This window comes from Brassica napus, chromosome A7, assembly GCF_020379485.1.
Source record: "Brassica napus cultivar Da-Ae chromosome A7, Da-Ae, whole genome shotgun sequence".
NCBI lineage: Eukaryota > Viridiplantae > Streptophyta > Magnoliopsida > Brassicales > Brassicaceae > Brassica > Brassica napus.
In genome coordinates this window covers 15,979,565-16,004,250 of record NC_063440.1, presented here as the reverse complement: position 1 = coordinate 16,004,250, position 24,686 = coordinate 15,979,565, and the positions used below count along the sequence as shown (strand labels likewise).

The 24,686-nt window shown below is 34.4% G+C and overlaps 4 protein-coding genes across 5 annotated transcripts; 2 read left to right on the top strand and 2 right to left on the bottom strand.

Moving 5' to 3' along the window:
* The first annotated feature begins 1,687 nt into the window (after nucleotides 1-1,687).
* Nucleotides 1,688-12,056, top strand: LOC106352689 (trichohyalin). Of its 2 annotated transcripts, none has more exons than XM_013792320.3 (15): nucleotides 1,688-1,954; nucleotides 2,366-2,471; nucleotides 2,572-2,768; nucleotides 2,842-2,922; nucleotides 3,012-3,398; nucleotides 3,486-3,758; nucleotides 3,952-4,818; nucleotides 4,905-5,144; nucleotides 5,377-6,120; nucleotides 6,206-6,469; nucleotides 6,570-6,770; nucleotides 7,086-10,907; nucleotides 11,015-11,128; nucleotides 11,212-11,340; nucleotides 11,441-12,056. In XM_013792320.3, the coding sequence occupies exons 1-15, from the start codon at nucleotides 1,910-1,912 to the stop codon at nucleotides 11,873-11,875; spliced, it is 7,905 nt and encodes a 2,634-aa protein (XP_013647774.2). In that variant the 5' UTR covers nucleotides 1,688-1,909; the 3' UTR covers nucleotides 11,876-12,056. The 2 variants fall into 2 exon arrangements, with proteins under 2 accessions (XP_013647774.2, XP_022553057.2); XM_022697336.2 differs by lacking the exon at nucleotides 1,688-1,954 and adding an exon at nucleotides 2,285-2,303.
* Nucleotides 12,057-16,270: 4,214 nt separating this feature from the next.
* Nucleotides 16,271-17,655, top strand: LOC106352688 (oleosin 21.2 kDa-like). The gene is given in 2 exon segments (NM_001315767.1): nucleotides 16,271-16,499; nucleotides 17,042-17,655. Coding segments are annotated over 2 exon segments (633 nt in total). The 5' UTR covers nucleotides 16,271-16,310; the 3' UTR covers nucleotides 17,486-17,655.
* An 86-nt stretch (nucleotides 17,656-17,741) lies between these two features.
* Nucleotides 17,742-19,811, bottom strand: LOC106352687 (pentatricopeptide repeat-containing protein At5g40410, mitochondrial-like). Its single transcript, XM_013792318.3, has one exon. It carries the CDS (start codon nucleotides 19,570-19,572, stop codon nucleotides 17,809-17,811), a length of 1,764 nt encoding a protein of 587 aa, XP_013647772.2. The 5' UTR covers nucleotides 19,573-19,811; the 3' UTR covers nucleotides 17,742-17,808.
* Nucleotides 19,812-20,982: 1,171 nt separating this feature from the next.
* LOC106352686 (cysteine-rich receptor-like protein kinase 42) lies at nucleotides 20,983-24,686 on the bottom strand. Its single transcript, XM_013792317.3, has 6 exons — nucleotides 23,791-24,686; nucleotides 22,574-22,687; nucleotides 22,061-22,411; nucleotides 21,749-21,980; nucleotides 21,521-21,665; nucleotides 20,983-21,438 (listed from the first exon to the last, which is right to left on the bottom strand). The coding sequence occupies exons 1-6, from the start codon at nucleotides 24,557-24,559 to the stop codon at nucleotides 21,079-21,081; spliced, it is 1,971 nt and encodes a 656-aa protein (XP_013647771.2). The 5' UTR covers nucleotides 24,560-24,686; the 3' UTR covers nucleotides 20,983-21,078.

Here is a 24,686-nt window from a genome sequence, read left to right as displayed (position 1 = left end):
ATAAACACTTTTGTGTATTATTTTATGTAATTTATAAATATATAAAAAAATTGATCGCATTATTACTCTTTCATAGTTTCAACAATTAGTTACCATAAATAATTATTTCTAATATTATGTAGATTATTTGGAAAGTGGTAGTTGAATTATCATTTCCTTTTAGATATAATTATAATAAATAAAATTAAAAATCATCATTCAATCAAATTATAACAATTTTAAGAGTTCATTTATGATCAACACGTAATAAAAAATCACTTATGTGACTTTTAAATCAATATATAGTAGGATTTTTATTTTTATAAATAATTTATAACGTTATATAAATAATTTTAAAATTTTGATAAATTTATTCTGTAAACAACGATCAATAATTTAAAAATCATATTAATAAACATGTTTAGATTTTGTAATATTTAAAATAGTTATTATATAATTATATTCGAATACAATTCATCAAGTAGAATATAAAACTATTATAATTATCTTATATAAAATTTGTTCATTATATTTTATAGTTTATAAATATTAAAAGTAATAAAATATAACATTATTAATCTTTCTATAATTTTGAGATTTAGTTGTCATAAATTGTTATTTGTAATATTCTTTAGATTATTTGGCAAGTGATGTTAAATGTTTTTAGACTTACCTTAATTTTTAGATCTAGTTTAAATAAATAAAAATTAAAAACAATCGACCAATCAAATTATAACAATTTTTTTGAAACTTCACCTATGAGCGACACGTCATCAGAAATTACTAAAGTGACTTCTCTTTTAATGTATAGGGGATATTATTTTTTCTTTTCTTATGCGATTAAGAATAAGATTTATAGATATGTTGTTATATCATAATCTCTATGGATTTAGGATTTTTCTATCAGCTATATAGTGATCTCTTACCTTTGTAATAAACATTATTATTAAATTTATAAACAAAAACTTTGTTTTAGACCTTTATTTCTGGTTAGATCATTGATTGATGATCTTAACACATTTAAATTTGTAGATTTTTTTAGACATTCTTAGACTAAATAATCGCGTCTACACCTATCAATAACTCTATAAATTACATAATAAGATGTGTCTTATTTAAATAAATAGAATTGTTGTAAATTAATTTTGTTGGCTTCATCGTTAAAAAAATTTGGTCAACTTTATCAAAAATCATCATTGTAGCTAGGATATATAAAATATATCATTTTGTTTAGTTAGTAACTGATGTTTTTCACGAAAGTGTGACTAGATCTTTTGTGGCTGAAATGGGATTATCTTTATGGTTTATCGGGTATTTAAACTATCAAATTACAATTTTACATATAGTATTGCTTAGCAAAGACACTCTTTTACGTATCAAATTTTATCATTAAAACAGTATAATTTAGTTACAAATAACAAATTTTTGTTAGTATGCTAAATAATTTTTTATGATAGTGTTATTATGTTTCCGATAAACTTTGTACAAAGAAGATGTTTTTTCTATTTTTTTCCTATTATTCATAGTGCTAAATATGAAAACTTTCTTTTCGAAAATACAATTTATGATTTAGTTCTACTTTTGTGACTGCCTTTCAGAGAATAATAAAGCTGTAATTGAGGATCCTACCAATTGCATGTGGAATAATCAAATCAAAAGGCCCACAAGAGATTAATCTAAAAGCCAACTCAGCCAACCCCATCAAACAAATGTGCTTCCTTTTGTCACTATTCGTTATCTATCTGTCTTCACACTGACTTCAAATCATTTTTATACATATCAAGTGATCATATCATATGTACCTAATTACCTCTGCGATTCAGAATCAGTAGTCAGGGAAGGTTTCTTGCAGAGAAAAGAACTGTTTTGAAACCATAAACCTCCAAATCCTTGCTTCTCCCAGATTCAAAGACTCTTTCCTGCATGAGATATGGATACTGTAGTAGTCATCACCCAAGAACCAGTGTTTACAAAGGTATGATGATGATGATGATGATGATACATATATAAGTACATATGTATAAATCTTATCTCCCTCCCTCAGAATTTTGATTTTACAAGTACTTATATTTGAAAAAAGTAGTTTTCTTCTTTCTTTTTCGTCCACCTTTTTCCTTTTGCAGTCTGATGATTGAAAACTTTAAAATGATCTTAGAAACTAGATCTTGTAAATCTATAGATTTTGTATTTCTAGAACACCTTTTGTGTCAAAACACACATAGAAAAGTAGATCTTTCAAGAACTTGTATGTCTGAGAATATTACATCTAAAAGTTGATAAGTTTCAACACAAACTTTTCTGGCTGAAGATGAGTCTGCGATTTGGTATAGCTCGAATCGATAAAATAAAATGTTTTGAGATACTAACATGTTTCTTATACATACAGACAAGTGTGGAAGAACCTCATGCAGGAGTACTACTTGACCACTCAACCATGGACGTAGACAAAGTAAACCTGAGTACGGTTCTTGCTGAGGTTGTAAATGGTTCAGGTAATGGATCAAGAAACTGCCACACACTCAGAACGTTTTAGAGTTGTTAAAAAAACATGAAAATTTATACTGAAAAAAAAATGTTTTTCTATATGATCAGGGAATAAAGAAACAGAAGAATCAAAACACGAAAAAGAAGAAGTGATGAAGACTATTTCGGTTAGTAAGATCGTCAAAGAGAAAGCAAGTGAGACAGAAACGGATGAACCCAAAAACACAGACGATGCGAACATAATCTTAACTGATGTGACTTTAGAGAAGGGTAAAGAAGATGAAACTACCCAAAAACCAGAAGAGGTATTACTATTTCTTTCGAGTTCCTTGAAGCTTGATGCTCAAGAGAGTAAATATTTTGTTCTGTTTTGTGCAGGTAAGTGTTGAAAATCCGGTGATAGAAGAAGGTCAAACAGAAACCAAGAACTCAAAAGAACAAGAGAAGTACATCTCTAAGGTTTCTGGTTGATACCGCACATGTTTTGATTTATTTTTATTTATGTTGCTCTCTATCTGCGGAACTAAGAAACCAGTACTCTATCGCAGGCCATTGAAGAGATACCGATAAAGACTGATGAAGTAACAGAAGAAAAAGATTCAATAACTATTGAGACCGCTGTAAATGGAACAGAGGCTGAGCACAATGAAACAGTTTCAGTAGAAGAAATCTCGAGGAACCTCGGTGAAAACATTGTCAAAGAAACAGCTCCGGAACAAGATGTTGAAACTACAGAAAGAGTCCTTGTTGAAGCAGAAAAAGATGAAACTGAGACTGTAAATACAGTTGTAAAAGACCCTGAGATCGGTAATAATGAAGAAACTACAGTTCATGACCTGAAAGAGAATGAAGACACAGTGGAAGCAATCAAGAACTCAGATGAGGTGACTGGAGACAAAGAAAAGGAAGATGACATCATCCACAAAGAAGAAGAGGTTTTGTCTTGATTCCTTCAAAAAGCTAAACATTAGATTTGATTAAGACAACTTTATTGTAACATTACTACATCTTTTTCCGTGCAGGTGCAAGAAAGTCTTACGGTTGTCGAAACGCCTACAATAGAGATAAAGGACACTGAATCCAAAGCTTCAAAGGAGAATGAGGAACATGAACAAGTGTTGGTGAGAGACATACCACAAGACGATACCCTTGTACTTACAGATGAGACTGTAAATACTTCAACAGTACAAGAATCTGCAATCTTGAAGACTTTGGAGAAGAAGAGTGATGAAACAGATGCAGAACCGGGTCCTGACCTGAAAGAGGAAGAAGAGACCGTCACGCCATCTGATGAGGTAAGGATATGATTTTCATATTAGATGTTAAGAACCTTAAATTTTACAAGTTAAATTGGTGAATGAATGTTTTCAGTTTGTTACATTTGTTACTACTTTTGTCTTAATTTATCAAAAGCCTGAAAACAGAAGAGGTTTAGTCTTAATTTATCATGTTTCAGAAAACTCAATACATATTTTTTTATTTGTGAAGGTGCAAGAAACTATTAACGTAGTAATCGAACCGCCAAAACCCTCACCAGAACAAAGATCCAAAGGTACTGAAGAAGATGAACATGTTTTGGGTAGAAACATGCCACAGGGCGAAGCTGAGTCTCTGGTGACCAAAGAAGACACAGAGCAAGAGAAAACAGACAAGTTTGAAGTTCCAGTAGATCTTGCATTGAAGGTAGATAGAGAGGAGCTGATGGATGAGAAGAAAGAGGCAGATCAAGCTGCTGGAGCGCAGACTATGGAGAGAGGTCTAGCATTGAATGAGTCAGAGGCAGAGGAAACCCCAGTTGTAAAGCATGCGGATGTAGAATCAGGTGAGCTGATGGAGAAGCCATCTCTTGAGTCTCCTTCTAAAGTATCAGAGGAAACAAGAAAAACCTTAGATGACAAGATCAAAGAAAAACCAGAAGAGGAAGAAGAAGAAGTAGCACCACATCAAGAAGACCAAGAGGAAGGTTGTTATGGATCAGAGACAGTTCCAGTACCAGAAAGTATTGAGGTTAAAGAAAAAGCCCAAGAAGAAAGGCTTCTTGATCTGGCTCCTTTGCAAGATGAAGAAGTTAAATCTGATGAAGTTATACAAGTTTCATCTGGATCACCTGAAGGAGAGACACTTGTTGAATCCAAAAAGATTGAAGTAATAAAAGCCAATGAGGAAGAAGAAGAAGAAGAAGAAGAAGAAGAAGAAGAAGACGTACCAGACAAGATTCATGAATCTATAAGCTTGAAAGATGATTCAGACCCAGTGGAAGCAATCAAAAGCTCAGATGATGCAGAGCAAGCCTCACGTGACTTGACTGGAGACGGAGAAAAGGAAGAGGACATCACCATCCACAAAGCACTAGAGGTTTTGTCTTGTTTCCCAAAAGCTAATGATCATATTTGAGAAAAGACAACTTTATTGTAACGTTATTACATCTTTTTTCTGTGCAGCTGCAAGAAAGTCTTACGGTTGTCGAAACGCCGACAATTCAGGGTGAGGACATTGAATTGAAAGCTTCAAAGGATATTGAGGAACATGAACATGTGTTGGTGAGAGACATACCACAAGAGGAGACCCTTGTTCCTAAAGCTGAGACTGTAGATACTTCAATAGTACATGAGTCATCAGAACCAAGTCTTGACCTGAAAGAGCAAGAAGAAACGGTAAAGACTGTCACACCATCTGATGAGGTAAGGATATTATAATCTTGATAGATATCAAGAACCTTAAATTTAAAAATGTTTAATTGGTGAATGGCTTGATTGAGTTTGTTAAGGGCCAAAACTACTTTTGTCTTAATTTATCAAAAAGCTGAAAACAGAAGAGGTTAGTCTTTAATTTATAAAAGATAAAGATCAGATTTGAGCAAAACATGTGTTCAAAAAACTTGATAAAGACTAGTTATCCTTTTTTTTTGTGCAGGTGCAAGAAAGTGTTACGTTTATGGAACCGCCAAAACTCTCACAAGAACAAATATCTAAAGATACTGAAGAAGGTGAACATGTTTTGGGGAGTAGCATGCCACAGGTTGATATCATTCCATCAGATCTTGCGGTAAAGGTAGATAAAGAGGAGGTTATGGATGAGAAGAAAGAGGCAGATGAAGTTGCTGGAGGTCAGAATATGGAGAGAGGTCTAGAATTGAATGAGTCAGAGGCAGAGCTTGTTGATCAAAACATAACCGATGAAACAGAGAAAAGGTTGGTTGAGAAGCCATATATTGAGTCTCCTTCAGAGGCAACAAGCAAAACCTTAGACGAGATGATCCAAGAAAAACCAGAAGCAGAAGTAGCACCGCATCAAGAAGGTGAAGAGAGAGTTTCAGTACCAGAAAGTAGTGAGGTTGAAGAAAAAGCACAAGAAGAAAGGAGTCTTGATCTGACTCCTTTGAAAGAAGAATCATGCTTGCCAACGGCGCAAGACGAAGAAGAAACAAAAGAGCAAATCCACAAGCATGAAGAAGTCGAATCTGATGAAGTTACACAAGTTTCATCTGCATCACCTGAAGGTGAGACTGATGTTGAAGCCAAACAGAATGAAGAAACAAAAGACAATGAGGAAGAACAAGTAGCAGACAAGATCCAAAGCATTATTGAGACTGTTGAAACAGTTGATACCGAGCCTGTAAAATCCAATGAAGATGACATAGCAGAGAGCTTAATCTCAGTAAGTTTTTCGTTTTTTACATTATTCCCTGCGTTTTAGCCTCCTCCTCTTATCATCAGAACTAATAAAGGGTACTCTTACACAGGCCGGTGAAGATATACAGACAAAAAGCAAGGATGGAGAGAATGTACAAACAGATGAGACTGGTGAAGAGAAAGCTTCAAGAACTCCTGAGACCTCTGTGAATGAAACAGAAGATGAGCACAATGCTACAGTTTCAGAAGAAGGGATCTCAAAGATCAGTGAGATCATTGTGCCTGAAACAGCTTCAGAAGAAATTAAAAACTCAGATGAGGTGACTGGAGACAGAGAAAAGGAAGAAGACATCATAACCCTGAAAACAGAAGAGGTTTTTTTTTTTTTTTTTTTGTCTTAGTAGCTTTAGAGATTTGAGAAAAATATATGTTTCAGAAAAGGTTACTAACTATTTTATCCCTTTTTGCATGCAGACGCAAGAAAGTCAGAATCTTTTGTTACAAGAAGAGAACACCGAATCAGAATCTTCAAAGGATACTATTGAGCATGCACATGTGTTGGTAAGGGATGTGCCACAGATTGATACTCTTGTAACTGAGGCAGAGGATGTAAACACTTCAACTGTCCACAAGTTCGAAAAAGAGGAAAAAGAGACGGTCATTTCATCTGATGAGGTTAGGATACATAGTCTCTATAGATATTTTTTTATTTTCTCATGTGCTGGTTATTTTATTTTATTTTTTTTGGCATCCTCATGTGCTGGTTATTTTTCTGTCTGATATTTTGATGTTGAGGTTAGATTTAAGACACAATGAACGACATGAGTTAATCAAGGCCAAAACTACTTTTCTTACTACAGAGCTAGCTTCTGATTCTGTGTGTGTTTTTTTCCCTTCACTTTTCATAGATGGAAAGTTCTTAACCTTTTTGTATGTGCCTGTCTTTTTACCTTGTCTGCATTTCTTGAAGATATTATTTTAATTCAACAGGTGAGACCTTCTGATCAAGTTGATGATGATGTTCAGACAGAAGAATCTGTTGAGGTTAAATCTAAGGAGACCCATCAAGTCGAAAGCACTGAAGAGAAGCATGAGAATCTTCTTGATGTACCATCTGGAGATTCAGACAAACTTCAACCCGAGACAGTCCTAGTAGCCAAGACAGAAAGCCAGGATACAACTGAAGAGATTCCATCAGAACTTGTGTTGAAAGAGGAGCTTAAGGATGACAAGACGGAGGTAGATGGAACTCAAGTTATGGGAGAACAGAGAGACCTAGAACCGAATGAGCCAGAGGCAGAGGAAATTGATCTAACCAAAACCGATGAAAAGCTTCTTGTAGAATCAGTTGAGAAGATGCAGTCTTCATCTCTTGAGCGTCCTTCTGAAGAAGAAGAAGTAACACTGCAACAAGAAGGTTCTTCTGCCTATGGATTAGAGATAAAAGAAGAGGAGACACTTTCAGTAACAGAAAGTAAGGATCATGGAGAAGAACTATCAAGCTTGCCAAAAGAAACATTGTTGCATCAAGAGCATATAGAGGAGTATGAACCAACAAATGACCAGCAGAGTCCTGTATCTGCATCACCTTCAGAGGAACATGAAGGTGGTATCATTGTTAACGCCGTAAAGCCTGAAGAGATAATAGAAAAGGAGGAAGAACAAGTAGAAGAAGAAATCCAGAGAAGTCTTGAGCCAGAGGAGCAAGAAGGTGAAACTGTTTCCGAGAAGATAGAAGATGAAAAAGTCAAGGAGGAAGAACCTATTGTCCAAATATTAAGTGAGGAGGATGCAATAAAAAGCCATGTAACTGAAGCTGAGGCAAAGAAAGGAGATGAGGAGACCGAAGTGAGCGACACGCAACAAGGTGAGACCATTGTAGATGAAGCTGAGGCTGTAGATACTTCAACAGTCCAAGAAGCTGCAGTATTAAACACATTGGAGACAAGGATCAATGAATCAGAGGCAGTGCATAGCCCAATAGAAGAAGAAACACAAGTGACAAAAGAAGACACAGAACCAAGACTGGACCTGAAAGAGGATAAGGAACAAGAGACAGTCATTTTATCTGATGAGAGCCAGGGAAGAGAAGAGTCTGATGAGGTCAAATACAAGGAGAAGGATGCAAAACTTCTTGAGAAGATGCAGATGCCATCCCTTGAATCTCCTTCTGAACTATCAGAGGAAACAAGCAAAACTGTTGATGAGAAGATCGAAGAAAAACAAGAAGAAGAAGAAGAAGAAGTAACTCTGCATCAAGAAAGTGAAGAGACAGTAACAGTTCCAGAAAGTAGTGAGCTTGAAGTACAAGCCAAGGAAGAAGAAGAAGAAGAATCATGCCCAACAAATGAGCAAAAAAGTGAAACGAAAGAGCAAATGAGTGAAGAAGATAGTACTAGTGCACATCAGACTCCTGTCGAAGAAAAATCTGATCAAGCTTCAGCTGCACCACTTCCACAGGAACGGGAAGCCCAAAAGATTGACGACATGAAAGAAAATGAGGAAGAACAAGTAGCAGAGGCTGTTGAACCTCATAGTTCATTTCTAGAAGCTGAGAAGATAGAAGAAGAAGAAAAAGTGAAGGAGACAGAACCGATGGGGGATACGGGAACAGAATCCTCTAAACTGGTTGAAGAAGAGAAGCTGAAGCAAGACAAAGAGATACTTCAAGCAGAAGAAGTTCCTTCTAGTGAAACAATTCCACAAGTGATGGCGGTTCAACTAAAAACAGAAGATAATGCAGCAACAGAAAGCCATGAGGAAGAAGCAACGGTTGCACAGACAAGAGATATTGAAACTTCTTTGACTGATAAATTCTCTATAGATCAGGAGGAGAAGGAACAAGCCAACGAGGAAACCCCCAGAGATGAGCAGGAAGGAGAAACACAAAAAAGAGAGCTTGAAGAAGAAAATATGGTTGAGGAGAATGATAATGAGACTCTAACTGCAGAGACAAAGAAAGAAGATGAAGACAAAACAGTGGGTTTAGATGCTTCATTGACATCAGAAAATGAATGCACTAAGCAAGAAGAAGAGCTTGAGGATCTTGAAACCCCAAAGGTAGAGGACAAGAGCGAGGAAGTTTCCGAGACCATGGAAGAAATAGAATCTAAGGGTGATGAGAGTCCTCCATCCTTTATTACAGAACTAGAAGACAAAATTCCAAACCAAATTAAGGAGATTCATGAAGAAGAAATAAAGGAAGCTGAAGTTGTGGTTGATCAAATTTCATCCTTAGTTTCAGAACAAGTTGAAGAGATTATTCATGAAGAAGAAGATGAAGAAACAAAGGAACCACACAAGATAGAAGCTTTGAGTGGTCAGGATCTTCCAGTTGAAGCATCACATGCACATCAGACTCCATCCACTGAACTAGTTTCAGAACTTGATGATGAAACTGCAAAGGAGGTTGAGGAGATTCATCAAGAAGAAACAAATGCTCATAAGTTACAACAAGAAGAAGAAATCCTCCCTACTGAAAGTGTTCCAAGTGAATCATTCAGTGAAACACAAGAGGAACGGCATGTTTCTGCAGTAACAGGAGAGAGTGTGGGAGAAACAAAACCAAAAGAATCAGATGATCAGATTGAGACTTCAACTGAAGTCACAAAGGTAGAAGATGAGGAAGATACAAAGGAAACTGATACCCAAGTCGCTGATACAGTGAAAGGACAAAGCTCATCACATGCTCCTGAAGATGCATGCCTGGAGCAGGAAGAGTTGAAGGATCTTGGAACTCCACAACCCGGTGCAATTATGGAAGATCAAGATTCTGTAATGAACGAAAATAGCTCAGATGAATTTACTTTCTCAAAGTCAATAGGAGAGGCAGAGAAGGGAGATGAAAATAGCTCAACTCTTCCAGTTGTTGGAATCTTGAAAGAACTCCAGACTACATTGGAGGAGAAGGAGAGAGGAACCAATGTTTCTCATGAGGGTGACTCAAGTGGGAATGATTTGAATTCAATCAATGCAGAACCAGAAACCCTGGAGAAGAGTCTTGTCGTAGAGGAAACTCCAGCCTCTGAGATAATAGAAGCAAGCATGTTACAAGACAGCATAAGCAGGGAGCTTGAAGTCAATGTAGAAGAGCAACTACAAGAAGAGACTAGAGAGACTGCAGAGTGCAAGGAAGAAACTCCAGCTGATTTGTCACTTACACAAGTGTTACCTAGTGAGAAAATTATGATTCCATCAAATCAAGAAGAAGGAAAGAAACAAGAAGTCGTAAATGATTCACCATCAGAGAAGATAAGCCTACAAGAAGAAGCACATTCCAGAGACTTTGAAGTCTCTGAGAAGGAGCACAACGCAGAGGCTCAAGAAACTGTTAAAGAAGAGATGAACGAGGTATTAACATCAGAGAAGAAAATCACAGAGCCTCTTCTGAGTGTAGCTGAGAAAGAATTAACTGAAGAATATGTTAAGAAGTCTCAAGCCGTATCAGATGATGATACAAAGAGCAGTAATGAGTTGGATTTTCCTTCTGAACAAATACCAAAGGATCTAAGAGAAGAGGCTGAAGAAACGTCATTTGAAGTCAAGAAGGTACCAGAAGATATAAATGAGGACACTGCTGATGCTTTGATCACAAGCGAAAAAGTGCAACTGCACGATCAGTCCAAGGACTTTGGACAAGAGACACAGTCGACTGTTCTCAAATATGTCCAGGAAGATCTTGATGATGAAATAAAAGATGATGGCCATGATTCTCTTTTAGCACATAAGAAAGATTCAGACTTAATAGAGGAGAAGAAGGAGGTTGATTATGTGAAGACAGAGCCGGAAGATGCAATCAAATCCACAGAAGAGGTAATATTTAAAGCAAAGACACATAACTATATTTTAGTTAACTTACATAACTATATTTTGTCCTTCCTTGCTAACCAAACTTTTTTAATGTGATATTGTCAATGCAGAAGAACAAGATGCCTGAAAACATTGGCCAGGAACCAACAAAAGAGATCTATCAAGAGGAGTGTAAGCAAACAGATACTGTAACTGCTATCAAGGAAGATATCAAAGAAGAAGAGGTCTGAAATAAAAAAATTATGCAGTATCTTACTGTTTTTGTTTTAACAGTCATCTATATCTAAACTGAATTATTTCTCTACAGAAGGAAACACCAGAGAATTGTTTAAACAGTATGAAGAACACCGATGATGCGACAGAGAAAACTCAACCAGAGATTCAAGAGATTGAGAAACTGTCTTCTGTCAGCGAAACACAAGACAAACCACCAAAGGTATAATCATCTTGCCTTTTTCATGACTGATGGACACAAATTCTTCCTTAGTCACAAGTAATTCCCACAAACAAAAGCTTTATCTTCATTTTTTTTGCAGCAAGAAGATGAAGTTCCAACCCAACAGAAAAGGGAAATAGCTGATGATCTTTCAAAGATAGAGAATCCAAAGATTGAAGAAGAGAAGAAGCAAAAAGATGGAGAAGAACCAGCTAGGAAGTCACTATCAGACCTCATCCAAAAAGTGAAAGTAACAGACAAGACTGAAGTTGCAACAACAGAAGTTCGTATTGACGAAGAGGCTAAGGCAGAGGGAGAAGATGAGGATGGAGATGAACATAAAGATGATAAAACAAGTCCAGATTCCATTGTGATGGTTGAAGCTAAAGATACAGTTAACATCATCAAAACTCAAAAGAAATCACATGGCATTCTCTCTGGTGTTGGCTCAAAGGTCAAACATTCAATTTCAAAGGTGAAGAAAGCACTCACTGGAAAATCTTCTCACACAACAAAGCCTTCATCACCACAGTGAGAAATTCAAAAAAAAAAAAAAAAATATATATATATATATATATATAATGGTTTCTGTATATTTTTCGTTTGTTGATTGATTTGATTGGCTTTTGTGAATATTACAGATTTGTTTGTGGGTTGTTCTTTTCATAACTTTTTTTCCATATAAATTTCAGAATGAACAGGTATTATTACATTTACGTATGCTTTCGTATACGGAGTCTGATTAAGCAAACAACGAAGTTATATAAGATCATAACTACATATTATCCCTTATATATTAAAAGAGAAGCATTGTAATAAATGCATTCACATTATAATAGACAAGTGGCAGCTTCACAATGATTTGATAATAAATATGCTAACGCGTTCACACTATAGTCATAAATGTGTTCACACTATGTATTTTGTGATTTTTTTAATATAAAACTCACATACATAGTTCCAATAAAACTCTGGATTTTTCGGTTCGAATAAAAATAGATAACGAATCAAAAGCCAAACTATATATATATTATTTTTATTGTTTACAGATAAAATTGAGCAAAATATTCATAAATTTTGATTCGATTTGTTATCCGTTTTGATTTGAACCAAAAAATCTTGATATTTGAAACTTTACGAAACAAATCAAATACTAAAATACAATATCCAAAAAAGAAGCAAATCACTAATACCAATATTTTTAGGAACATATATCTAATTCGATATGTTATATTCATATATATACATATATGAAAAGAATTATATATATTATACTTTATATCAGTTTTACAATATAAATTTATTATATTAGGTACTAAAATTAAAAGGTTATATAATGTTTTATTTTTGTAATAAAATGTTATTATTAAATTATTTTTAAAATTTTATTTTATTTACGAATCAAATCGGATATTCTTTAAAATTCTAAAACATTTCGGATATCGGAGTCACCGAATATCTAGGTGGCTAAAGATCGAATTGACAAGAATGCTTCCAAATATCCAGATACTTGATATGTGTCCACCTCTATTTACGAATATAATTTTATTTTCTTTTAATGAAAAAATGACTAATGTCAAGGTCTTTTTTATTTTAAATAAATTTTAATTTTATCTTTCATGTATTATTCTGAACAAAAATGTCATTTAATATTAATTAACAATATCTTTATATATTTTTTAACTATTTTTATATACTTCTTACATAAACATACATGTGCACCTTGATGTGAGCATCTTATAACTAAGTATTCACCACAGCTGAAGTATCTAATTTTTTTGAAAGTTGAAATATTTTTTCTTAATGTTTCTTTCACTACCGACCAAATTGTAGTGAAATGATTTGTCTTAATAATTTTCTTTTCTTTTTCTTAAACTATTATCTGTTTAAAAACTATAATATGAAACTATTGGTTCGACATGACAACTATCTAAACTTCATAATATGAAAATAAACATATAATATTAATTTTAGGTTTTTATCCGAAAAAACCAAAAAATCAAATGTTTTAACCGAATAAACTAAAATAAATATTAATTTAAAATAATAGTTATATTTTAGAAGATTAAAAACAAAAAAACGTAAAACCTAACCAATATCCAGATTAAACAGATTTATTGTCTTTTTTATTAAAAATAACGAAACTAATAATCACATCCCGCGCAAGGCGCGGGTTATTACCTAGTTTTACCTATTATAAAAGGAAATATTAATAATAAAAATAATTATTACAAGATATGGAAATAAATTAAACTTACCCTTTCTACAAAAAAAAAAATTAAATTTATAAAAAAATCACTTCATTTCTAATTAAAATTATTTAGTTCATTTTTCAATATGTTTATAATATTATATTAACATTTTATAATATTAAAAATCAAATTATAGTGTAATTTATTTATTGTATGACTGTTTATAATTCAAAAACTTAGTAGTGTTTATTTAAGAGCTTAAATTTTTATTATCACATAACTAAGGGAGATAATATGAAAATGTTAATTCCGCAAGTAATCTACTAAATACTCATCTTTCACATAATGAAATTTCTCAGTATTTTTATCAGCTAAAACTCGGAATTGAGGTTTTGTGTTTTTTTTTTAATTCTGCAAACTTGTTTACAAGCATAATATTTGTAGATTTTTTTTTGTTTTTCGGAAGTTACCAACCACTGCCTGACATTTAAAAATTTAGATTTAATTTAGACTAATTCAGATGGATCGTTTAAATGGATCATCCAAATAAATCTAATTGGTGCACCTTGTTGGAGATGGTTTCTGTTAAAAAAAAGACATATTTACCTTTATCCAAATGAAAAACATTAAAATTTATTTTTTCTCTAACTCTAAAATAAATTTTGTTATCACAAAATTCAAAAAAAAAAAGATTCAGTTAAAACCGTAAAATCATATTTTCCACCGGATCCATAAAATCATATTTTCTGTCAAAATCACATTTTCCTGCCAAAAACAAAAACAAAAATATTTTCAAGCCAACAGTGTAAGAAATATTTTTCTAGCAAAACCACTAAATCTCATTTCTCAGTAAAACACAAAATTTTAATTATCTTCAAAAATAGAAAAATCAAAATTTTGCCAAATCCGTGAGATCACATTTTCAGCCATAACTGTAAAAACACCTTTTCCCACCAGCCAAAACTAGTAAATAACAGTTTTCAATAAAACTTCAAATATAGAAATTTCTCCAAAATTGAACAATCGCATTTTTCCGCCAAATCCATAAATTTATATTTTCTGTCAAATTCGTAAAATTAGTTTTTCTGCTAAAACTATAAATCTATATTTTTCGCCGAAACCGTATAATTGCATTTTATTGCCAAAGATAATACCTATTCTAGCTAAATTAATTCATGTCAACCATAAAATGCATTTTCACCATAATGCAAAATTTCAGTTTTTTCGTTAGAAAACAAAACCATATGTTTCCCTAAAACCATAAAATTTATTTATTTTACAAAAACCACACCAAAAAAATATTTTCCCGCTGAAACAGTAAAACTGTATGTAAATCATGTTTTTCTTTAAACTGTAAAATTGCATTGTCCACTAAACTGTAAAATTATATTTTACTTGTAGGGTAAAACAACTAAGTAAACTAAAAAAAATCATTAGAAGTTATATATATATGAATCATTTGAATAGAGAAATGAACAGTATTTAGAAGGATCATCTGGAATATTTAGATGGATCATCCAAAGAGATCATTTGGATAGACATAACAAATAAACTGACGACATCCCCCAAATATTCAAACTCTCAAAACAATCAACGAAATATTAGTAATTATAAGTCATATATCAACAAATTGGATCGTACATAAGAAAACTACAATTACTTCGTAAGAAAATCAATGTCATTTTTCTCTTCCACATCAATTATATTTTATTTCTCATTAATAATTAACAATGATACATATATCCAGTATTAAAAAATCACTAGGCGCTAAGCATGCGGTGACTCAACGCCTAGCATCTAAATTGACTAAATGGACCCCTAAATTATTAGTTAGGCGGCTTAGTCGTTTATAAATTATAACAATATACTAACTATATGTAATTTATATTTAATATCATTATTCGCAACTGATAAAACATATATTAATTTATTAGAAATTTTCACTAGATACCTATAAAAAAAAAAAACTAAATTAGTTATATGGAAAACCACTGCAATTTTCAATAATCCCCTAGTTGCTTTTACTCCTATGCTAGAGATACTTTTGACAAAGCTATTGCATAACTGAACTCCTGCCAAATTCTCAACGAAGAGTTGGCAATCGTCGACATCGCGTTCTCTGTTGTTGAAGCGAGTTTGCTAGATCTTTGCAAGGCAAAAGGCAGTCATGTAAGCCCGGAGATCTTTTTTCCGTTGAATAGTGGGAGCTTGAGTTTGATGCTTGGGATAAGTACGATGGTTATTCGATCCGTGTACGGAGTCTTTTGTATCTCTTCAATGAATGTTTACTTCGGGAGCCGAGATGGTGGCTCGATGAATCTGAGATTGCATCATCCGGAATTTGTTTTGGTTCTAAATGGTGTAAATTGTAAAGAATGATAAGAAATTATATATTCCCACCAATCTCTTTGGTCACTATTTAGAGCCAAAGACTATATGCATTAAAAGTTAATTTCACATCTTTAAAACGTTCAGACAACTTCGAACTGAACTAATGCATGGCCGAGATATCTTTTGACCTGTTTTAAATTTATGTCAGCGGAAAAAGCGAAAACATCTTTTAGATATCTCGTGTAATAAAATATTTAAAGGAAAAGAAGAAAGAAGAAAGAAGTTGCAACCTGGAAACCATGCAAAGCCACTTCTCTACTACTCTAACATCTCACCGTCTTAGGTGTCCTCTTCTCATCGCTCCAACTCCATTTATAAAGAAACCTTCGCAAACTAAGAACAAAAAGACGATCAAAGAAAAACTAGACACTACTCAATATCATCTTAATGGCGGATACACATCGCGTCGACCGTACTGATAGACACTTGCAATTTCAATCGCCGTATGAAGGCGGACGAGTTAATATTCAGTATGAAGGCGGTGGTGGTGCAGGCGGCTATGGTGGCAGGGGTGGAGGATACAGTGCTGGAGGTTACAAAAGCATGATGCCTGAACGTGGCCCATCTAGCACCCAAGTAACGTTTTTTGTACATTGTCAATGTTAAATACATTTTCTTAATTTCTTGCATAGTATTTTAAATTTACTGGACTCCATTTTGATATGGTAGTTTATATTTTTAACATTCTTTAGAGATTAAGCCCTATAACCAATTGATCTCCGAATACATAGGAAGTTTAATCCCAATACATAGGAAGTTGATGACACGCATACTACATGTTACTATTCTTTAGACAAAATTTGATACTGCAAAAATGGTCCATGTCTAACTATTATGAATGTTTATGTAATAAAGTTTTTTGAAAATGTCTACCTAAAATTGTCCAATCGATAATACAATATATTATACATTTTCTCAATCTTATTATTACGGTTGTTAATTAACCAAGCATTACCTGAAAAGCATTACCTATCAGAAAAGCGTGTCTTTATCATGAAAAATAATTGGTTATACACGCTTTTCGAGATTTTATTAATGTTGTAAAAATGCTTGCATGTTTATATACGCTTTTCTTGATTCTATAATGATGGTCGCTAATCAAAAATCATTTATGAAAGGTGTTATCCTTTTTGGTGGGGGTCCCTATCGTTGGTTCGCTGCTTGCCATAGCCGGTTTACTTTTGGCGGGTTCGGTGATAGGTTTACTGATCTCTATACCACTTTTCCTCCTCTTCAGCCCGGTCATAGTCCCAGCGGCTCTAACCATCGGGCTTGCAGCGACAGGCTTCTTGGCCTCTGGAATGTTCGGTCTAACGGGGCTTAGCTCAGTCTCTTGGGTCATGAACTACCTTCGTGGGACCAGGAAGAGTAGTGTACCTGAGCAGTTGGAGTATGCTAAGAAGAGAATGGCGGATGCTGTTGGCTACGCTGGACAGAAGGGAAAAGAAATGGGGCAGCACGTGCAGAATAAGGCACATGAAGCTAAACAGTATGATATCTCTAAGACCCATGATACTACTACTAAGGGTCATGAGACTACTCAGAGGACAGCCGCAGCATGATGAAGTTCTGTTTTGAGGGCAAGTTATGTAACTTTCACTGTGATGTCCTTTTACTTCTCCTGGACTTTTCACTACAATGATTAAGTTCTTTTTTGTTTCAAGTAAAAATTATGAAATGTAGCGTCTGTGTAATCTCATGCAAGATTGCAAGTGGCGTACTTGAATGTTCAATAATTTCTTCGTGTCAAAAACTCAGAATGGTTCATTGTTACTATGTTATGCAATATTTGATTGACACACTTAATTTTTTTCTCTGTGTGTATGCTCTTCATATACAGTTAAAATAGTATAACTAACCATTCAAGAGGGTGTGAATTGAGATACTACCAGTAATCTCTGCAAGAACAAGAGCCTTCTGAGAAATGATGAAACCTCTTTGAATCTCTAATAATGAGTCTCCTTTCCTCCATCAAAGATATTGCTTTTGCTGTTTCATGACAATCTCCACATATTCTAAGATTTTTCCTTATGATTATTGGCTCCATTGGACTAATCACCAGAAGCCCAAACGCCATTGCAATCTTCTCGCTATGTTGATTAATCATTTCCTCTTTCACATCTTCATCAACATCATGTAACACAAACTCTGTTCTTGATTTATATCCTAATTCATTCTTCATCTTCTTTCTAATCTCTTTGAGCTTCTTCTGTATCTTCTCTGATTCAGGGTGAGACCAATCTCCAACAACAAACTTATGAATCTTATTACCATGTTCAATGTAGCTACACCCTGAAGCTCTTACAAGACCTTTCTGTTTCATCAGATTCCTTACTCTTGAAGCATCTTTCCATTGACCAGAAGCTGAGTAGATATTTGCTAGCATTATGTAGTTTCTACCATCACAAGGCTCTAACTCAAACAATCTCTCTGCAGCTTCTTTACCGAGTTTGGTATCTCCATAAACCCTACAAGCACCAAGCAAAGCTCCCCAAACACCAGAACTCGGCTCCATTGGCATCTCTTTGATCAATCCATAAGCTTCCTGAAGAAACCCGGATCGACCCATCAGATCAACCATACATGAGTAGTGATCTAACCTCGGCTCAACTCTGTATCTTTCCAGCATTGTTTCGAAATAATGCTTCCCTTCTTCGACAAGACCCGAGTGACTACAAGCACTCAGCAAGTGGGTGAAGGTCACATGATCAGGACTAATACCATAGTGATCAACCATGAGCTCAAAGTGCTTGATAGCGTCTCTTCCATAACCATGAGTGGCATAAGCAGCAAGCATTGCAGTCCACGCCATACTATCTGGAGAAGTAATCTCAAGAAACACTTTAGACGAATCCTCCAACCTCCCTAGTTTTGCATACAAGTCTAATAACGCCGTCGTTATACACATGTTTGCATTAAACCCACAACACAAGATCATCCCGTGAATCCCTTGCGCTACTTTCACTGCCCCAATATCTTCACAGACACGGAGAACAGCAAGAAAAGCAGCTTGATCAGCCTTATTCCCAACCCTTCTGCTCACGTTGAAGCAACCCAGACCTTCTTCAGCTAAACCGTTTTGCAAGTAAACCACAATCATTGTATTCCACGAAACCACATTCTTCACACTCAATTCCTCAAACAATTTACAAGATGAACTCAAATCTCCAGCCTTTCCATACCAGTTGATAAGAGCATTCACAACTTTCACCTCCTCAAGCACACCATATTTCATCACAAGCCCGTGAACGCAACGTCCTTCTTCTCTACTCTTTCCATGAACACAAGCCGAGATAATCGACAAAAACGTAACTTCATTAGGTCTAAACCCTAAACCCACATCAGATCTCATCATCTTAGATAAACCCTTCAAACATTTACCCAGATGACCTCTCCCTGAAAACCCGGATATCAAAGAGTTCCAAGAGACTAAATCTCTCTCAGGCATTTCATCGAACAGCTTCTCTGCGCAAACTTCATGACCCAGTCTCAAGTAACATCCGACAAGCTGGTCTCCAATGAACCCATGGCGGTAACTCATAGTCTTCACTACCTTACAGTGAAGCGCACGGCATTTGAAAATCGAGACGCAAGAGGCTATAGACGCTATTAGTGATGAAATATTTGCCATATAAACTCCTAGAATCATTACAGCCGAGAAGAAGTTCGTTCTTGAACAAAACTAGGTCCGCAAGAAAAGCTCCGTCGATTCAAAAGTTTGTGATTTGAACATGAAAACACATTTGGTTGTGTCGTCTCTCATACTTAGCTTAGCTTTGTCTCATCTTCTACTGTTATATTCAGACATCTTCAATTGTTATTTTAACGGCTGAATGTCGATATTATGGACAAAATTTTCAAATGCTCGTAACAAGCAAAAAATAATCAGATATACTCTTACTAAATGTGAGAATGTGAGATACAAAGACAGTTCCAATTTTGCTCTTATGCTTTCTCCCATGTTTTCGTACCCAATCCGAATCCGCACTTGAATCGGTAAACGGGGTAATCCATAAATAATCTGATTCGGAGTTTTCGTAAAATCCCGTAAATAAAAAAACTGATAAATCCAGTAAAAAAACTAAAAATCCAGCACTAACTCGTTACATGACACCGGTTGATCCGGTTAAACAAAATTTTTAATAATATTTATAAAAATATATAAAAAAAGATTGTTTGAACTTTTCATATACTTTTAAACAAAAAAAATTAATAAACCACAAAAGTTGTGATTCTATGCATTCAACAAAATTAATATGTATTTATAAAAAAAATATGTTTCAACTTTAGACTTTAATGAATGATGTACTATGTATTCAAAAAAAAATGAAGAAAATAATAACAAAGAAGACATAAATTTATTGATATAACACTAAAAAAATATTATTTTATATATTTTTATTGAAAATCAATTATACGTTTATATTTATATTTATTTTAGATTTAAAATTTAATTATATAATATTTTTATTTAATTATTTATTATCTTGTTTTTACCCAAAGTTCCTATTTGGTATTAAAAAATTAATCAAATAACTAAGTTTATGGTGGATGAAAATTGAAAGTAAAACAAAATTTTTTAATATTAATTATATTTTGTAAATAATACTTGAAATAATTTTGGGCAAATCTCCAAAATAGCACCTTCTTAAGTTTATATCACAAAAATAGCACTCAAAAACAAAAATGACCAAAATAGCATTTTATCTTTTGAAAAATTTAAATTTTTTTATTTTTCAAAATTTGAAATCTTATCCCCAAAACCTCACTTCTCAACTCTAAACCCTAAAACCTAAACTCTAAACCTTAAACCCTAAATCCCATCCCTTGAGTGCTATTTTTGTGACTTTTGGCATTGAGTGCTACTTTGGGAACAAAAACTTGATTTAGTGCTATTTTGGTCTTTTTCTCAATAATTTCATATTACAATGATTAATAATATTATGTTCATATATAACTATATATTACAATTTATTAATCTATTGACATGTGGTTCAATCACGGTCGACCATATGATCCGGTGACGAAGAGTAATATGGTTCAATGTGAAGGTCAGATATGAAAACATTACTTTCTCCCTTAATGCACTCATATGCAACATTAGTTCTGGATGAAATTTACATAGACCTCGGACCTCAAGAAAACGGTGAAACTTCTACGAAACAAGACGAGTTGCAAAAGATTCTGAAGAGGTATACGAAGCTAGATCGGTTTTGACCATTGTAGTACTATTGGAGCTGCAAGATGCAGTACTACTGCACTCTGTAGCCAAAGAGCTAATTCTTAAGAAAGGAGGATTGGTTGGAGATGGAATCGGATAATCTCTCTCCGTTAACATACTGATGACTTCTTCCATCGATGGTCTCAGCGATGGAGAAGCTTGTGCGCATAACAATCCTACACAAAGAACTTTACAAACTTCAGCTTGGCTGCCTTGTACTTGAAGCAACTTCTCGTCGTTCAGACATGGGTCTAGGGCTTCTACCAATCTGTTCAGTCTGTAGAGGTTCCAGACCTAGAAACCAGAAAAGTTCGTCAAATTCAAGATTCCAAAAAAAAAAAACAACTAAATTTTGTTTTTGGGGAATCTTAATTACTCTATGTAAGAGATGACCAGCTCCTGGCACGAAAACGTTGTTTCTTGTTCCACAAGCGATCTCGAGAACGAGAACTCCGTAGCTATAAACATCAGCTTTCTCCGTTAATTGTCCTCTAACAACATACTCTGGAGCCATGTAACCTCTGCAAATTAAGAGTGAGTGTGAAAATTTATCATCGAGCCCAACACATGAATCACTCGAACCATCTAGTTTCTAGTAGCTTACAGGGTTCCTGCGATGCCGGTGCTAAGATGAGTTTTATCCGCACCGAGACATCGAGCCAAACCAAAATCAGCAACTTTGGGATTGAGTTGGTCGTCTAGAAGAACATTGCTTGTTTTAATGTCACGGTGAATAATCCTAACCGAGGAGCCGTGTAGGTAAGCCAGTCCTTCCGCTGTTCCAAGGATTATGTTTAGCCTCTGGTTCCAGTTTAAACTCTTGCTTTTACTCTCATCTGTAAATCACAAAAAAAAACTACTTGTTAAGAGTCACAGAGCTTCCAAAACTCTGACAAAAAAACAGTGCAAGACTTACCAAAGAGAAAGTTGTCGAGGCTTTTGTTAGGGACGTACTCGTAGACCAAGAGACTCTCGGGTCCTTCAATGCTACAGCCAAGAAGCTTGACGAGGTTCTTATGTTGGATTCCACTTATCAGATTCACTTCGTTGAAGAATTCTTCTACCCATTCTCGTGTGTTAAACACTAGTCTCTTCACTGCCACGCTCTTGCCATTTGGGAGGATTCCTAAGAATACGGTGCCGTTTCCCCCTTCCCCTAGTTTTTTCTTGGTGCTGAAGTAATCAGTTGCCTTCTCTAAAGTCTCGTACTTGAACTTAGTCTTTGAGTTCTTGAATCTTCTTGAAACCAACCCAAGATTTCTTTGTTCTGCTCCTCAAGAAATGATATGTAAGTTGGGTATATACATGATCACGTGGTATGATAATTAGTGCACATACGTAAAAGAACTTTTTACGTTTTGATTGAAATGTTTTCTTTATATATAAGGAGAAAACATAGTGAACTAGTGCATGTGATTAAAATGTCTACCTTGTTTCTTCTTTGATACTTTGACAATAATGACATACGTTGCCGGTAGAATGAGCATAACGATTGCTGACATGGTCAAGACAATAGCCACGACAACTCCTTTGTTATAAAGCCCTGCCACCAATGTTTTTTTACACAAGTGTGTGTATAAATACATATGTGTATTCCACTAATTTAATTTAAATTAACCGAAATAAATAAAAAATGTGTAGAAAACATCAAATTTAAAAAACAACTAGATCTCGATCCGCGCAACTGCGCGGGTTTTTGTTTTTATTTATTTTTATATATTTTTTCATTGAATAGATTGTTTTAAACTTTCACATGTATTTGTATCTTCTTCTATATATATATTCGGATTATTATTTCATTATTAAAATTGTAACTATATATACAAAGATTAGTAAAATATTGTTGTATTGTCATATTCAAAGGTATTTTAACATTTCAAAAATTTAGAAAGATTTTAAAAAATTAAAATTTTCGCTTCATAAATTTATATTATCGAGTAAATAATTAAACATTTAGTTTTTGTTTAATTTTTAAAATAAACTATATAGTTTAAAATTTGTTTTCATTGGTTTAAGGTAGTAAAGATTAATCATTGTTAGATAATATGACTTTTGCTATTTAAAAAAAAATCTTTATAATTTTAAAAGTTAACATCGATAAATATTTAAATATTTAACATATAGAGGTATAATATTATAACATTAAATTATATCTATTTAATTTTACTATTTATAAATCCAATGGATTATCTATTCTTTAAATCCAATGGATCATCTATTCTTTAAATCCAATTATTGCTAGCCGAATAAAAATTTCTAGTAGACCCAAAATTTAAATAATAAGATTAGAGAGTAAATGTAACATGACTTTATAGAAATATATCTATTTTTTAAAAAATCACATATGAATCAAGTTCGTGACTTTTGTTTTAATATATAAGATTTGAATTAATGTTGTGATAAATAAATAAAACCAAATTTGAACTGTAATTGAGTTGTTTGGAGACCGAAATCAAATTAAACGAGAAAATACTTCTGTAATGATTTTTACCCAAAAAGAATACATTTGGAATGTTTAGTCTCATAACTAAAAACTAGATCATAACATATAAACAAAACAAGCATTTGTTTTTCTTCGGTTTGTGTAACTTTTATGTTAAAAGTTCAAATGTATACATCAAACTTAACTTGAGAAATAAGACTTACCATGAAGTACACTATGTCCATGACCATTATAGAATTTATGATCAGAGTATCTAAGATAACACCCACTATTCATAGCTCGCCCTTCTCTCCTCGAAACGCACCGTTTAACTTGTCCGATAGCTTTCTCCAAACAATCCCTACAACCTTCTTTCCCCACGCTCTCCCAGCACTGAGCAAGCGCGTGTACCCCACTCTCCCCGGCGACTCCAAAACCCCCGTGTCTAACAGCGGCTCTCACCGCCATTTCGGAAACGCGGTTTCCAAACTGGGGATCCAAAACGGTGTCGTTGCTGCATGAATATCTGTCCGAGGCGGCGGAGATCGACTCGTCGTAAAACTCGTAAGTGTCGTAGCGGAGGAAACAGCCGTCGAGGAAGATCCGCGCGGAGGAGGAAGGGAGACAACGAGGGATGCGCGTGCGTGCAATCGCGTAGCAGAGCTGGCAATCGGACGGTGAGAGATCGTTGTGGCACTGGACCAGTGCGAAAACCGACGTCGTTTGGGTTTGAGAGTTGGACGACAGGGAGTTTATGGACTGGGTTGCGAAATGGCGTGTAGTTAGTTTCGAGGAGAGTGATTGCATATCATCGACGAAAGTTGGGATGTAGTTTGGATCAGTGGAGGAGCTGTTGCGTACGCCGCAGAAGAGACCGGACACGGCTGTTCTTGGCTCCGGGGACGGGGAGGAAGAAGACGAGAAGGTGAATGTGAAGAAAGAATATGAAACGAGGACGTATTGAAACAGTATGATTTTTGTGTGGGAAAGCATTTCTTTGATTTTTTTTTTTGGTTTTGCTTTTGCTCTGTTCGAATAATGTAATCTAGGGCTCGACAAAATATTTATAAAATTCCTTTTTATTCTTTATCCACAACACATGCCGAGCTGCTTAGACATA

What these genes read in the sequence shown, in the direction of transcription:
- LOC106352686 (XM_013792317.3), bottom strand. Translation starts at nt 24,559, where the DNA reads ATGCTTTCCCACACAAAAATCATACTGTTTCAATACGTCCTCGTTTCA. An exon ending in TGGACATAGTGTACTTCATG is followed by an intron (nt 22,688 to 23,790) that starts GTAAGTCTTATT and finishes CATTGGTGGCAG; the next exon opens with GGCTTTATAACAAAGGAGTT. An exon ending in CCTCGACAACTTTCTCTTTG is followed by an intron (nt 21,981 to 22,060) that starts GTAAGTCTTGCA and finishes TGTGATTTACAG; the next exon opens with ATGAGAGTAAAAGCAAGAGT.
- LOC106352687 (XM_013792318.3), bottom strand. Translation starts at nt 19,572, where the DNA reads ATGATTCTAGGAGTTTATATGGCAAATATTTCATCACTAATAGCGTCT.
- LOC106352689 (XM_013792320.3), top strand. Translation starts at nt 1,910, where the DNA reads ATGGATACTGTAGTAGTCATCACCCAAGAACCAGTGTTTACAAAG. An exon ending in TCATCCACAAAGAAGAAGAG is followed by an intron (nt 3,399 to 3,485) that starts GTTTTGTCTTGA and finishes TTTTCCGTGCAG; the next exon opens with GTGCAAGAAAGTCTTACGGT. An exon ending in CAATCAAATCCACAGAAGAG is followed by an intron (nt 10,908 to 11,014) that starts GTAATATTTAAA and finishes TTGTCAATGCAG; the next exon opens with AAGAACAAGATGCCTGAAAA.